Genomic DNA, 15351 nt, shown 5'->3' with positions numbered 1-15351 from the left:
TGGTGGTGGGGTCCGTTTGGAGGTGGCGGAAATGACGGCGGATGATCCGATGTATCTGGAGGTTGGTGGGGTGGTAGGTGAGGACCAGTGGGGTTCTGTCCCGGTGGCGATTGGAGGGGCGGGGCTCAAGGGCGGAGGAGCGGGAAGTGGAAGAGATGCTCTAGAACCCAACCTCCACTCCCGGCACCTACCCCTGCAACCGCAAAAACTGGAAAAGGCCATTCAGCCCATCAAATCAGTGCCACTGAAAACCAGCCAACCTTTTCTGTACTCACCATTTGGTATGAGCCGTTTCCTCTAACCAGTGATGGAAAACGTGACCAATTAATGAATTACTCACCCTATTGTGCTTTTAGCAATGGACTGAAAGAACTTGAGTATTAAATCAGAGATCAGAGGGACTGAGAAGAAACGACAGGGATAGCTCATTGAATTCTGTGGAGTGGTGTTATTGATCGGTACTCCATTAAGATTCTTTCTCTTCACCTGTAATATCTGTGTTTGTAGGTCTGTGTCTATCTGTCTGAAGTGGCAATTTAAGAAGGGGGCAGAGTTTAAGTGAGTGGAGTTACATATCGAGAATTCATATATTGATTTCCTATAGTTAGAATTGATTTCCATGTGATAAAAAATGCTTTCTTTTCTTGTTAAGAACAGAAATCTGGTCAGTATTTTTGTTAGAGGTGATTGGGCAGCTAAATTTGCGAATTTGATTGGATTAAAATTTTTTTTCTGAGACAGTATGAGTGGGGCTCATTCCCCCAAGTGGGTCACAGCGAGAGATTGGGGGCTCAGTCCAGATGCTTACGGCTGCAGCTGTGAAGAGTTGGGTATGGATTTAGGGGCAATGAGTAGGGCGAGGGAGGGGTTGGTGTGTGGGACAAAGCAACTAATGCAAATCACTTTCCCTGTCAGAATATCAGCCGCGCACAATTTGATGCTGTAACAGACCAGATCAACAAGATGATTCAGGGAATTCTGAACAAGATCTGTTTGCAGGAGAAGGACTGGGGCAGTATTCTTGAACAGCTCACCACAGAAATGGATTGCAAGGTAATGTCCCACATTCCTCAGACTCTGTTTCCTAATGTTTCCCATTGGTCAGCGGGTTTATTGCTCTGGTGTGCAATGATTTATAAAATAAGTGAGCTTGCAATCACTGCTGGATTTTGTAGTCACTTTTTAGTAACAGCTACTTGGTCTCGTAATAGCTGCTGGTTTTTCTGTAATAGCTGCTGGTTTTTCCGTATTAGCTGCTGTTTTTCCATAATAGCTGCTGGTTTTTCTGTATAGCTGCTGGTTTTTCCGTATTAGCTGCTGTTTTTCCGTATTAGCTGCTGGTTTATGGTTTCTGAACCTTCTTTGTCTCTTTCAGCTTAACCGTGTTGAGCTGGATCCATTGAAGAAGCAATTGGAAAATAGATGGAAATCAATTCGGAAGCAGCTGCAGAGACATAAATGTTTGGAGGAGGATGGAGCTGCAGGACTAAAGAAGTGAGTGAATGAGGATCCCTCCCTCCCCCAGCCCCGTTCGGTGACATCATTGTTACAGTGATTAGTGCAAACACTGAAACACAATCAGAATCCATTTCCCATCCACACGGAAAACTCACAGATGGTCGACTCCAGAAAGCCGGTTTGTGAATAGCAGAACTGGAAGCTACCTTTACACCTTTTTATATTAATTGGGAGAATTACATATTGCAAGGTAACCCGACAATCCCAGTTTTAGTTTAATAGAGGCTCCAGTGAAAGCCAATCAGGTAAATACAAGAAGCAGATACCTTTGCTTTTGGTGAAGATGAGAATTTATATATAGAACCAAAATTTTAAAATAACAAAATCAAAACCCTCTATATAAATCTAGACAGCGTCGGTCCCTCCTCTCGGACCCCCAAACATTAACGTTATGGGCATTTTGTTTTGGAAGATAATCAGACAGCGAGTGATTATATTCATTGGTTTTATTTTACAGATTTCTCTTTCTGTCTTGCATTTGTTCCAAAGGATCAGGACCAGTTCCTAATCTTTACTCATTCGGTTTGCTTTTATATTGTACATTTATATAATGTTGGGCATCATCTATATAATACAGTCTTTATACTGCCTTCAGTATCCCCCTTGTACACAGTATACTGTATTGAGTATACCCATTGTACAAAATCTGAGTTGTAATATTTGACAGTCCCATTCTCTCCACCTTCACGTTTGTCAGGGTTTCAGTAGCTGAAGTACGTCTCTCAGTCCTTTTGCCTTCTGAGCTTCAACATTTCCCATCTTTCCCCGCTGTAGCACAGCTGCACTTGAATATTCATCATGGAGATTACAATTCTTTCCTGATGTCATTGTCATCACCAGATTTGGTGTCTGATATTCCTTAACCTTGTATTGATCTTTATTACTCTGTGAGTCAGGCTAATGGTCTAACTGATTAAAACAATGCTGCAAATACCTACCAGGCCAGAGAGTAATCTGTGCAGGAGGAGGGTTGACCCCTTTAGGACTGTGATCTTTTGTCAGGAGTTGGAAATGTACCAGTTTGCTGCTTCAGTGTTTGGAGCAGAATGCAATGATGTGTCAGTAACAGCCTGTTCCTTTGACAGACAGCTCATCAGCCATTTCCACTGCCTGTCCTGTGATCGGCCGCTGGATGTGAAAATGCCCTCTGGCCCGTAAGTAACAGTTTCTCAGCTACTGGGGGCACGGCTGTGGGGAATGGATCCCAAGTGGAGCTCCACACATCAGCTCACTCAGGCACATTGTTTCAGGAAGATGGGAATTTTAGAGTCAATGTATATCAGTGTGGAATTTTAACAGGCATTTCAGAAAAAAACAAAAAGAATGTGAACTTATACGGTCAATACAAACGGCACGGTGCCTCATTGGGTGGCACGGTGGTTCAGTGGGTGGCACAGTGGTTCAGTGGGTGGCATGGTGGCACAGTGGGTGGCACGGTGGGTCAGTGGTTAGCACTGCTGCCTCACGGCGCCAAAGACCCGGGTTCGATTCCCGCCTCAGGCGACTGACTGTGTGGAGTTTGCACATTCTCCCCGTGTCTGCGTGGGTTTCCTCCGGGTGCTCCGGTTTCCTCCCACAGTCCAAAGATGTGCAGGTCAGGTGAATTGGCCATGCTAAATTACCCGTAGTGTTAGGTAAGGGGTAAATGTAGGGGAATGGGTGGGTTACGCTTCAGCGGGTCGGTGTGGACTTGTTGGGCCGAAGGGCCTGTTTCCACACTGTAAGTAATCTAATCTAATCAAATCCAATTTCATAACCAAAAGATATCCAAAAGCACATCCAAACCAGTGAAATACTCTCGTGAAGATGAGTTAATACTGTGTTTCTGAAAGGTGGCAAACACTTCACACCAAATGCCTGTAATAAACAACATATTTAATGTTTAAAAACTCTGTTCCTCTTCGTGATGATTGTGGAAGAGATCCATCAGCCCTTTTAAAAACACTGCCATTGGATCCTTTATCAGCACCTCAAGAAGGAGAGGGATCTGAATTAAACCAGCACTCAAATGATACTCCTCCGACAGTGCGGCACTCCCTTAGCACCGACCCTCCGACAATGCGGCACTCCCTCAGCACTGACCCTCCGACAGTGCCCACTCCCTCAGCACTGACCCTCCGACAGTGCGGCACTCCCTCAACACTGACCCTCCGACAGTGCGGCACTCCCTCAGCACCGACCCACCGACAGTGCGCACTCCCTCAGCACCGACCCTCCGACAGTGCGCACTCCCTCAGCACTGACCCTCCGACAGTGAGGCACTCCCTCAGCACCGAACCTCCGATAGTGCGCACTCCCTCAGCACTGACCCTCTGACAGTGCGGCACTCCCTCAGCACTGACCCTCCAACAGTGCGGCACTCCCTCAGCACTGACCCTCCAACAGTGCGGCACTCCCTCAGCACTGACCCTCCGACAGTGCGGCACTCCCTCAACACCGACCCACTGACAGTGCGGCACTCCCTCAGCACCGACCCACCGACAGTGCGCACTCCCTCAGCACCGACCCTCCGACAGTGCGCACTCCCTCAGCACTGACCCTCCGACAGTGCGGCACTCCCACAGCACTGACCCTCCGACAATGCAGCACTCCCTCAGTGCTGACCCTCCGACAGTGACCACTCCCTCAGCGCTGACCCTCCGACAGCGCCCACTCCCTCAGCACTGACCCTCCGACAGTGACCACTCCCTCAGTGCTGACCCTCCAACAGTGACCACTCCCTCAGCGCTGACCCTCCGACAGCGCCCACTCCCTCAGCACTGACCCTCCGACAGTGCCACTCCCTCAGTGCTGACCCTCCAACAGTGACCACTCCCTCAGCGCTGACCCTCCGACAGCGCCCACTCCCTCAGCACTGACCCTCCGACAGTGCCACTCCCTCAGCACTGATTCTCCGACAGTGTGGTAAGATTGAGGTAATTGTGTTAGATGTCATTTTGCGCTGAGCTGATCAGCTGTGTACAGTGTTGGGAACCAGACTCCATTGGGAATGTGAATGAATTGGAGAGAGTGATGACTGAGTGGATGAGATTGACCCATGATGAGAACAGATTGTAGACATAGGGAGTGTTTCCTTGGAGAGAGGGGGAAGCTGAGCGCTGAGCCGATTGTTTTAAACATAACAAGGGGCTGTCCAGATCACATAGAGAGACATGTTCCCTCTCACAGAAAGATTGCGAGAGAGTGGACCCTGATCTAAGATAATTTTTACAAGGAACTGGTGTGATGGTAGACAGAGCTGTCTCCCCAGTGAGTGGTTCGGGTGTGGAATGCTCTGCTTGCAGATGTGATGGAGGCAGGTTCAACTGAAACATTGCAAAGGGGCATGGGCTGATTGTTTAAATCAACATAGTGTGTAACGTTACAGAAAAGGCAGGATGATGGCAGTAAGGCTCATTCAGAGGGTCAGTGCAGACACGATGGGCTGAATAACCTCTCCCTGCACTGTCAGCATTCTATGGTTTGACACCGGTAAGATGATAAATTGTATTTTTTGGTAGGAGAATCCAAAACACAGACAAAGACCAATTGTTTAGGGCAGAGACAAAGAGAAATGTATTCACTTGAAGCTTGTCAATCTTTGAATTTTTGAGCCCAGAGAGTTGTGAATTCTCGTTGAGGAATATGTTTTAGGCAGGCACAGACAGATTGTATATCTGAGAGAATCAACAGATTTGGGGGTTATATTGGGGGAAATTGGAGTTGAAATCCAGGTTGAGCCCCCATTGTACTGAATTGGACAGCAGATTGAAAGGGCTGAACAGTCCGTTTCCTGCTGGTGAAAGTTCTCATTGTTTTCTGTTCCCTGCAGGGATGTAATCTCGTTTCCGATACCGACCTACCCTGTTCACGGTTACCCTCGCTCTCACTGGCACGATGTTGACCATTCAAGATGGAGGAGTCGGGGGTAAGTCAGTGGCAGCTCCTTCCCAGTGTATTTCCCCCACCCCCCCCCCATTTCCCCCACCCCCCCCCCACTTCCCCGTGACATTCCATATCTTCCTGGGTGTTTATAGAGTCATCGAGCCATAGAGATGGAAATAGACCCTTCGGTCCAACCCGTCCATGCCGACCAGATATCCCAAGGAGAAAGTGAGGTCTGCAGATGCTGGAGATCAAAGTTGAAACTTTATTGCTGGAACAGCACAGCAGGTCAGGCAGCATCCAGGGAACAGGAGATTCGACGTTTCGGGCAAAGGCCCTTCTTCAGGAATGAGCAGAGAGTGTTCAGCAGGAGAAGATAAAAGGTAGGAGGAGGGACTTGGAGGAGGGGACGTTGGAAATGTGATAGGTGGAAAGAGGTCAAGGTGAGGGTGATAGGTCGGAGTAGGATGGAGGCGGAGAGGTCAAGAAGAAGACTGCAGGTCAGGAAGGCGACGTGGTCGACGGTGCCCTCCACCGCATCTCCTCCACTTCCCGCTCCTCCGCCCTTGAGCCCCGCCCCTCCAAACCCCACCAGGACAGAACCCCACTGGCCCTCACCTACCACCCCACCAATCTCCATGTACAGCGCATCATCCACCGTCACTTCCGCCACCTCCAAACAGACCCCAGCACCAAGGATATATTTCCCTCCCCTCCCCTACCAGCCTTCCGTACAGACCACTCCCTCCGCCACTCCCTTGTCAGATCCACACCAGCTACCGACCCAACCTCCACTCCCGGCACCTTCCCCTGCAACCGCAGGAGGTGCAACACTTGCGCCCACACCTCCCCCCTCACTTCTCTCCAAAGCCCCAAAGGAAACTTCCATATCCGCCACAGATTCACCTGCACCTCCACCCACATCATCTACTGCATCCGCTGCAGCCGGTGTGGCCTCCTCTATATTGGGGAGACAGGCAGCCTACTTGCGGAGCGATTCAGAGAGCACCTCTGGGCCACCCGGACGAACCAACCCAACCAACCTGTAGCACACCATTTCAACTCCCCCTCCCACTCCACCGAGGATATGCAGGTCATTGGACTCATCCACCGCCAAACCACAACAACCCGACGGTCGGAGGAGGAGCATCTTATCTTCCGACTGGGAACCCACCAACCACAGGGGATGAACTTGGACTTCACCAGTTTCTTCATCCCCCCTCCCCCCACCTTGTCTCAGCCGAATCCCTCCAGCCCGGCACCGCCCTCCTGACCTGCAGTCTTCTTCTTGACCTCTCCGCCTCCACCCTACTCCGACCTATCACCCTCACCTTGACCTCTTTCCACCTATCACATTTCCAACGCCCCTCCTCCAAGTCCCTCCTCCCTACCTTTTATCTTCTCCTGCTGAACACTCTCTGCTCATTCCTGAAGAAGGGCCTGTGCCCGAAACGTCGACTCTCCTGTTCCCTGGATGCTGCCTGACCTGCTGTGCTGTTCCAGCAATAAAGTTTCGACCAGATATCCCAACCCAATCTAGTCCCGACTTGCTGGAATCTGATTGGTGTGAGTGACCAGGCCCCCACCTTACCATCAACAGATGGCATCATGTGACTTTGACAGACATTCGGAATGTCACAGGCAGCCTTGTCTCGGTCCTGTGCTGGTCAGTCTGTGAGCAAGTGACCGTAAAACTGTAGGCTCCAGGCAGACAGGACGTTGCTGAACTCAGCAACCAGTTAGATTCTGCTGAGATCTTCAGCATTAGCCACTAATTAGCCAGATCAGGGCTGTAATTTAATAGGAGTTTTGCATCAATTTATGAACTGTCTGTGTTGGGCTGACCTCAGAGACCTCGGAGCTCACTGCCTTCTATTGTGTGAATGCAGTTTAGAAAACTGAGAGGAAACATTTAACCTCCCAGATCAGCATATCATCTGGTCCACACTTTAGAGCCACGTGACTCCATGACTTTGTAGCTGAGGGGCTGCATTGGTTTATGAAGGCAGCTCATCACCACCTCCTCTTGGGCAACTAGAGATGGGGCAGTGAATTAAAAATAAAGCTACCGTGGAATGGGAGCTGTGTGACATGGCTGTGACATCAGAAGGACACTGACACAACTGTTCCACTCAGTCTCGATCTCTTTGTGGTTTAGAATTTTGTAGCAATGTAAATGCCATGTTTCCCTGTTAACAGAGTGCAGTCCCACACCCAACATGATCAGAACATCAGCAGCATGCAGCGCCTGCACCTCAGCCTGTGCAGGCAGATAGCGAGTGTACAGAGCCACTTTAAGGGATCAATCAAGGCAGTGAGTCCATTTCTAAGGCCCCTACTTCATATAGGCTGTCCAATAGCAAGACCAGCTCCTCGCAAAATGTATGAGAGTCTCACCAAATCGTGAGTATGAGAAGAGATGGGAATAGTGTAAGGGAGGGTCACATTAATGTGGAGAAGATGGTGTGGACAGGGACATAGAGACACAGACGCACTGGATTATAGAGTGACTGTGGTCCCCACCATTACTGCGCAAATAAACCATCACATCTACAGATGTACCAGAGTCACAGGCACACTCACACCCCGGCCTGGTCACTCACACCCAGCCTGGTCACTCACACCCAGCCTGGTCACTCACACCCAGCCTGGTCACTCACACCCGCCTGGTCACTCACCCCGGTCTGGTCACTCACACCCAGTCTGGTCACTCACACCCAGTCTGGTCACTCACACCCAGTCTGGGTCATCCACACCCGGCCTGGTCACTCACACCCAGCCTGGTCACTCACCCCGGCCTGGTCACTCACCCCGGCCTGGTCACTCACACCCAGTCTGGTCACTCACCCCGGCCTGGTCACTCACACCCAGTCTGGGTCATCCACACCCGGCCTGGTCACTCACACACCCGGCCTGGCCACTCCCACACCCGGCCTGGTCACTCACACCCAGTCTGGGTCATCCACACCCGGCTTGGTCACTCACCCCGGCCTGGTCACTCCCACACCCGGCCTGGCCACTCCCATACCCCGGCCTGGTCACTCCCACACCCGGCCTGGCCACTCCCACACCCTGGCCTGGTCACTCCCACACCTGGCCTAGTCACTCCCATACCCCGGCCTGGTCACTCCCATACCCCGGCCTGGTCACTCCCACACCCGGCCTGATCACTCCCACATCCGGCCAGGTCACTCAAACCCGGCCTGGTCACTCCCACACCTGGCCTGATCACTCCCACACCCTGGCCTGGTCACTCCCACACCCGGCCTGGTCACTCCCACACCTGGCCTGGTCACTCCCACACCCGGCCTGATCACTCCCACACCCCAGCCTGGTCACTGTCACTGCTGACCCCTCAGGGAGGGAGGCAGTTTCCTTCAGCCAGATGGTCATGCTTGTTTGATTAGTGCAGTCGAGTTTAGCTCCTGGTCAGAGACGTGGCTGTGAGTGTGAGTGAAGAAGGTGAGAAGCTACAAGTTCAGGAGCGTCAGCTCTTACAGTTATCCAAGAGACTCAAGGTCCTTACAGCTCGTGTGGACCAGAGCAGGACCTGTCAGGGTAAGGGGGTTGTGGTAAACAAACTGACCATGACACACGTAGCTATTTGAGTGAAAGCAGTTAACAGGAATGTTGTGGCAGTAGGATCAGTACGGAGGGGGGAGACAATGTTCTCTGAAGCTGAGGGAGAGAGTCAAGGACAGCTGTGTGTACTGCCCAGGGCCAGAGGTTAGGAGCTTCCATTCACAGCTGGAGAGAGAGTGACTGACAGCAGGGCGGGGAGCATTCACTGCTCATGGTCCATATGAACAACAACAACAGGATCTGTTTCAGGATTATTGGTAGCTAGGAGTTCAATTAAAAAGCAACCCCCCCCCCCCCCCCCCCCCAGATTATTACCTGAGCTATTCGCAAATTGGAGGTAAATGCATGGCTCACATGTTGATGGGGGAGGAATGGGTTTTAGGTCATGGGACGTTGGTACCAGAGCTGGGGAAAAAGAGAGCTGTATCATTAACAGGAGGCCCACGTGAACCGTGTGGGGAACAGTGATTCAACAAAACGTATAATGAGGACCTTGGGAAGGTCTTTAACCAAAACAGTAGAGGGAAGGCAACGAGTAAGAAAGGATATGGCATATCAAAGGAAAGCAGTGAGATAAAGACCAGGGTGATAATTTGGGTCATAATAATCGGAGTGTGACAGAGTGTGAGGGCACATCAACTGCTGAGGCCAACTTGCAAAACAAGATGTAGATAGAATTTTGGGTGAGGTATTTGTAACCCAGTGTTTGTAACAAAATGGAAAAAGTGCTAGCCCACATATTAATAAATAGACTTTGTTCAACACGGAAACAGACCCCTCCGTCCAACTCGTTCATGCCGATCAGATATCCTAAATAATTCTAGTCCCATTTTCCAGCACTTGGCCCATATCTGCCCCTTCTTATTCATATGTCCATCCAGATGTTGTAATTGTACCAGCCTCCACCACTTCCTCTGGCAGCTCATTCCATACAAGTACCACCCTCTGTGTGAAAACTTTGCCCTTAGGTCTCTTTTATATCTTTCCCCTCTCACCTCTGAGCACCTTCTCCCATGTCCTTATCCCCAGCCCTACACCCCAGGCCTTGTCATCATATTGGCTCATTGTCAGCCGTTATCATTCCCCATTAGCAGGCTGACTCTCCCAGGATGACCTTTACCCATTCCTTTATCTATCCAACTGGTTTCCTTTCTCTCTGGGTTCCATCTTCACCTCTCATTTATTCCTCCCCCTGCCTCCACTGCATCTTCAGTATACCTGTGTATACCAACCTTTTCCTAGTATACCTGTGTATACCAACCTTTTCCTAGCTATAGCCAGTTGTAAAGAAGGATCACTGGACCCAAAATAATTTGGAGACGCCGGTGTTGGACTGGGGTATACAAAGTTTAAAAATCACACAACAGCAGGTTACAGTCCTTATTTAGAAGCACTAGCTTTCAGAGTGCTGCTCTTTCATCGGGTGATTGTGGAGAATAAGATTGTAAGACACAGAATTTACAGCAAAACTTTCCAGTGTGATGTAACTGAAATTACGTATTGAAAAATACCCAAATTATTTGTTAAGTCTCTCATCTTTTAGAATCACCAGGTTGGTTTCAATTCTTTCATATGTAAATCACAAAACTTTTTTTAAAAGTTACATTCTCAAGTGACCTTTAACAATTGGTGTCATGTCAGCCCAGATAAGGTTTTGAAGGTGTGAGCTCCCCTGTGTGAGGCTGTCTGTGCCATAATGGTCAGACTGATTCTAATCTAAAAAACGGATTTACAGAATCTTACACTGATTCATGCAGTTTTTGAGTAAAATATAATGTAATTCTGCAAGTAGAAATTCACCCCACAAACTTATATATATATGTGTGTGGGGGGGAGGGAGGAGGGCTATGAGTGTCTGTGAGAAGGTGTGTGCATGTGTGAGAGTGTAAAGGGGTTTAGGTCTGTGAGAGGGTGTGTGGGGGAGTGTGTGGGTGTGTATGAGAGAGGGTCTGAGTATGCGTGTGTATGAGTGTCTGTATGTGCGTATAGTGCAATGGGGTCACCTGTAGTGTGACATGAACCCAAGGTCCCGGTTGAGGCCATCCCCATGGGTACCGAATTTGGCTATCAGCCTCTGCTCGGACACTTTTCATTGTTGCCTGTCCCGAAGTCCGCCTTGGAGGATGGTCACCTGAAGGTCCGAGGTCGAATGTCCCAGACCGCTGAAGTGTTCGCCGACTGGGAGGGAACCCTCCTGTCTGGTGAATGTTGTGCAGTGTCCATTTATTTGTTGTCGTAGCCTCTGTAACTTTTAAAAAAGTTTTGTGATTTACATATGAAAGAACTGAAACCTACATGGTGATTTTGAAAGCTGAGAGACTTAACAAACAATCCAGGTCTTTTTCAATACATAATTTCAGTTACATCACACTGTAAACTTTTACTATAAATTCTGTGTCTTACAATCTTATTCTCCACAACCACCTGATGAAGAATCAGCACTCTTAAAGTTAGTGCTTCCAAATAAACCTGTTGGACTATAACCTAGTATTATGTGATTTTAACATTGGACCCAAAATGTTGACTCCGCTTTCTCTCTACAGGTGCTGCCTGTCCTGCTGAGTTTTTCCAGCAATTTCTGTTTTTGTTTCTGATTTCCAGCATCTGCAGTTCTTTATTTATAAATAATGTGTTGAGCCACTACAGAAATATGATAACAAAGCCTCAGAACTAAATATTGAAGGATATTTAACAGTTTGAAAGATCAGAAGCTAGGAAAAGATGGTGGGTAGCTCTGAAAATTAAGGATGTGATTATAGTATTAGGGAGAGATAGCATTTACTTCAGAGTGACAACTAGTATCAGTTTTGGGTGCAGGTAAGAGATAGGAAATATAAAAGGTCACTAGTAGAAACACCTTCTAAGCCCATTAACAGTAGGTACAGTCTAGATCAGAGTAAAAGGGGCAGGACACTACAATAGCCATGGTTACATTGGAAAAGGTAGCCTGGAAAATTAATTCTTAGAATGTTTTCAGGAAAATGTCTTTCAAGAGTACATTTTAGAGACAGCCAGGGATTCTACTCTAGATCTGGTAATGTTCAATGAATTAGCTGTGATTGAAGAGACTGTGTTAGTGGGAGGGAGAGCCCAGCAGATACCTACACAAAACTGGATCAAGGCGTAGTGATTCTCTGCAAATATTCATGATGTTTTCAAATCACTTCCACTGTGAAATAGTGACACTACCATCATCTAATCACCTGCTTCCCTCTCCTTATTGTCAGAAACAAATGGGCAAAATCACTATGAATTTAAACTTCATTAACTGTTTGTTTAGAGCCGAGAGTATAAGTAACTGATATGTTTTGAGAGTGTTCCCAAAGAGCGCCTTCTAACAAGCAATGCTTCAGCACAGTAGAGCAGTCTGATGAAAGTACTGGTGAAAATGGGGTAAGTGCTTTCTGCAATGGTCTCATTCTCAGTTAAACGCTTTGTTGAGGACTTTAGAAAGCTGGTCTTCTGCCTTTGGCCCAATGCGTAGCATCATGGGTGGTCTGCACAAATGCTCTATCTCCTCTGCTGGGAACATACTTCATAAGAAACCATCTCAGGTTACTGCACTGGTTTTAACTTGGCTGTTACTTGATTCAGTTCTCAGGTCAATGCTCCAACCAGAGTCGACCCGTCTAATTTAAAGGCAGTTAACTATCAATCACCAGTAGAGGGTCCATTCCCCATGGTAACGCCTCTAACAATCAGAGTCAATTTGCTAACCAATCTATACTCTGTTCCCATGCAAACAAAATGTTTTTCTTCTTTTTGAAGTTGAATTCTTGTGAAATCCCTGACAACTGTAAGATGAAAAGCTTTGACAGAATATGTCTTTAGCGAATTTTGAGAAGATTTGTATCTCAGGTTGAGGTTCTAGATTGAGGTTTGCTCGCTGAGCTGGAAGGTTCGTTTTCAAATGTTTCATCACCATACTAGATAACATCTTCAGTGAGCCTCCGGATGAAGCACTGGTGGTGTAGCCCACTTTCTGTTTAAATATTTAAGTTTCCTTGGGTTGGTGATGTCATTTCCTATGGTGATGTCATTTCTTGTTCTTTTTCTCAGAGGGTGGTAAATGGGACCCAAGTCAATATGTTTGTTGATAGAGTTCCGGTTCGATTGCCATGCCTCTAGGAATTCTCGTGCATGTCTCAGGCTTGTCCTCAGATGGATGTGTTGTCTCAGTCAAAGTGGTGTCCTCCCTCATCCATATAAGGACATTTGTGATAGTGGGTCATGTCTTTTGTGGCTAGTTGATGTTCATGGCATGTAAAGGCAGAGAGGTGCTGTCATTCAATCAATCATTCAAAGGCTCCCAAACAATGCTGTGGGGACATGGGTTTGAACTGCACCATGGCAGGTGGGGTTTGAATTTCAAACCATTTTGAATTAGAAGTGTAATGATGACAATGAAACCAATATCCCCTCGGGAAGGAAGCTGCTGTCCTTACCTGGTCTAACTTACATGTGACTCCAGACCCACAGCAAAATGTTGGTTCTGAATTGCATGCTTATTTCAAACCACTAAAAACGGATAGACCTCGTGGCATCAACCTGGGCTCCAGAAATTATCAACTCTACAAAATCCTCCTGACCAATATCTGGGGCCTTCTGCTAAAATTGTGAGAGCTCCTCATTAATCAAGCAACCACTTGACATAGTCATACTCACAGCATCATACCCAGGTATATCCTTGATATCAAAAGCAGGACAAATCCAACCTGGCCAGTTCCCACCCCATCAGTCTACTCTCCATCATCAGTAAAGTGATGAAGGGCTCATCAACAGGGCTATCAAGCAGCACCTGCTCAGCAATAACCTGCTGAGTAACACCCAGTTTGGGTTCCCCCAGGGTCACTCAGCTCCTGACCTCATTACAGCCTTGGGTCAAACTTGGACAAAGGAGCTGAATTCCAGAGGGGTGGGGAGAGGGACAGCTCTTGACATCAGGGCTGCATTTGACCGAGTAAGGCATCAAGGAGCCCTGGCAAAACTGGGATTTTGAGGACTGACCTCTGTTTCTCTCCAGAAACTCAATCATTGTCATAAGTTCCCAACAAGACAGCCAACACCTGATAAAGGTTGGATGAAGAAATCTTTGAGAAACCAGCACTATGTGTTTGCTGAGTACAACAATCAAGATATACACACAGACCTATTATATTTTGTGTTAATAAGGTCCTGAAGGAAACTTAGCCAGATTTAGGTTAAGATCGTATTCCACACTGTAGGGATTCTATGATTCTAGGAAAGATCCCAGAGAGAGTACTCAATCTAACTTTAATCCCTGGGCCCACTGAGGGACATGGGGCTCTGTGAATCCAGGGCTCTGGGGTTACAGAGGTACCTGGTACCATTTGGGGTTCCAGATGGATATAGGGGTTCTGGTGAATATCTGGCTTTCTGGAGAGATGAGGAGTCCTGTAAGTTTTGAGATTGTAGGAAATCAGGAGATTTAAGGGGATTCTGGATGATGGCAGGTGATTAATGCTCAAGGTAGAGGTCATTTCAGTGATGGACAAGCCATAGGGATGGAAAGGGAGCTCAGGATCTGATACAATACTGAGAGATTGTGAATGAGCTGATTCTGCATGAGACAGTGGTCAGGGAAGGAACTGGAAAAGGGAGTTTCTGACAAGAATCCAAGATCGTTTTGATCTTCCATTAGGTGGAATCATCCAGGATGAATATTTACTAAATAGATGATACCACAGGCATTGAGGAGGAAGTGGGGAGTGGGGGAAGGTGGAGGACAGAGGGACAGAGAGAAAGAGGTGAGGAGGGGGAAAGAGAGGTTGTGGAGGGTGGGAGAGAGAGGGAGATGGAGGAGGGGAGAAGGTGGGTAGGGGACCTGAGAATAGATTTGGGGAGCTGCAATGGTAACAGGGTTAAGCTACTGGAGAGGTAAAGAATGATTGCTGGGTCACTGGATACCAAGAGGTCAAAGAGAGATAATTCATCATGTCACAGTCAAAGAGGATTGTTATACTCCATTTTGGGTGAGTTGAGGGAGAGTTCAGGCTGAGAGCAATATTTGGCATGGCCATGCATTTCAGAAAAGGGAAGAGATTCCAGGAAGTTTGTTTTTGTGTGTGGGATGTGAGTGATTGGCTGGGACAGGAGTTACTGTCCATCCCTAATCACCCCTTAAACTGGACAATTTGAACATAGAACATAGAAGAATACAACGCAGTACAGGCCCTTTGGCCCTCGATGTTGCGCCGATCCAAGCCCACCTAACCTATACTAACCCACTATCCTCCATATACCTATCCAATGCCCACTTAAATGCCCATAAAGAGGGAGAGTCCACCACTGCTACTGGCAGGGCATTCCATAAACTCACGACTCGCTGAGTGAAGAACCTACCCCTAACTTCACTCCTATATCTAC

The 15351-nt window shown here is 47.9% G+C and overlaps 1 protein-coding gene across 1 annotated transcript in view; it reads left to right on the top strand.

Moving 5' to 3' along the window:
* The first annotated feature begins 854 nt into the window (after positions 1-854).
* The window catches only part of LOC122562327 (glutamine-rich protein 2-like), a 33399-nt gene continuing 18902 nt past the window's right edge, over positions 855-15351 (top strand). Inside the window, exons 1-4 of the mRNA XM_043715198.1 lie at positions 855-1053; positions 1376-1494; positions 2604-2672; positions 5330-5425. Coding sequence (XP_043571133.1) covers positions 964-1053; positions 1376-1494; positions 2604-2672; positions 5330-5425 — 374 coding nt within the window. The 5' untranslated portion in view covers positions 855-963. The remainder of the gene's footprint in view (positions 1054-1375; positions 1495-2603; positions 2673-5329; positions 5426-15351) is intronic.

This window comes from Chiloscyllium plagiosum, chromosome 24 (genome assembly GCF_004010195.1).
Source record: "Chiloscyllium plagiosum isolate BGI_BamShark_2017 chromosome 24, ASM401019v2, whole genome shotgun sequence".
In the NCBI taxonomy this organism is placed as follows: domain Eukaryota; kingdom Metazoa; phylum Chordata; class Chondrichthyes; order Orectolobiformes; family Hemiscylliidae; genus Chiloscyllium; species Chiloscyllium plagiosum.
This window is presented reverse-complemented; position numbering and strand designations above follow the sequence as displayed.